The 356-nt window shown below is 52.0% G+C and overlaps 1 protein-coding gene across 2 annotated transcripts in view; it reads right to left on the bottom strand.

Moving 5' to 3' along the window:
* LOC119593325 overlaps window positions 1–356 on the bottom strand; it is a 7557-nt gene that overhangs the window by 2169 nt on the left and 5032 nt on the right. The window contains exon 2 of one of the 2 annotated variants that reach the window (XM_037942253.1): window positions 8–182. The exons of the other annotated variant lie outside the window; for it this stretch is intronic. Within the exon in view, the coding sequence (XP_037798181.1) occupies window positions 8–182 (175 nt within the window). The remainder of the gene's footprint in view (window positions 1–7; window positions 183–356) is intronic. 2 annotated transcript variants of the gene reach the window in all.

The following is a 356-nucleotide window of genomic DNA, read 5'->3' on the forward strand; positions in this document are numbered from 1 at the left end:
ACCTTACCTGCGTTGCTCTAAAAACACAGTCATGGGGACGTTGTTGAAGTACTCAAGGAGCACTGTACATATCAAGAGCACCAGAAACGTCAGTCCGATGTACACAAACGCCTCGCTGATGGCCGTGCGAGAGGTCACTGTCTCAATGAGGTTGTACACGAAGGACTCAACGCTCGGCAGGTCTAACCTCGGAATAACGGACCAAATGTATGAGACGGGGAGCTGGCGTGGGATAGGTGGAGGGGTTTCTATGACACGGGATGGGTATGGGGTTTAACAGGGGTGTGTGTGGGGTGGGGTTACGGGCGAGACGATGGTGGGTGGTTCAAGTCCCTTTTCGTTCTCTTTTTCTTTAT

This window comes from Penaeus monodon, chromosome 32 (genome assembly GCF_015228065.2).
Source record: "Penaeus monodon isolate SGIC_2016 chromosome 32, NSTDA_Pmon_1, whole genome shotgun sequence".
NCBI classification, from domain to species: Eukaryota; Metazoa; Arthropoda; class Malacostraca; order Decapoda; family Penaeidae; genus Penaeus; species Penaeus monodon.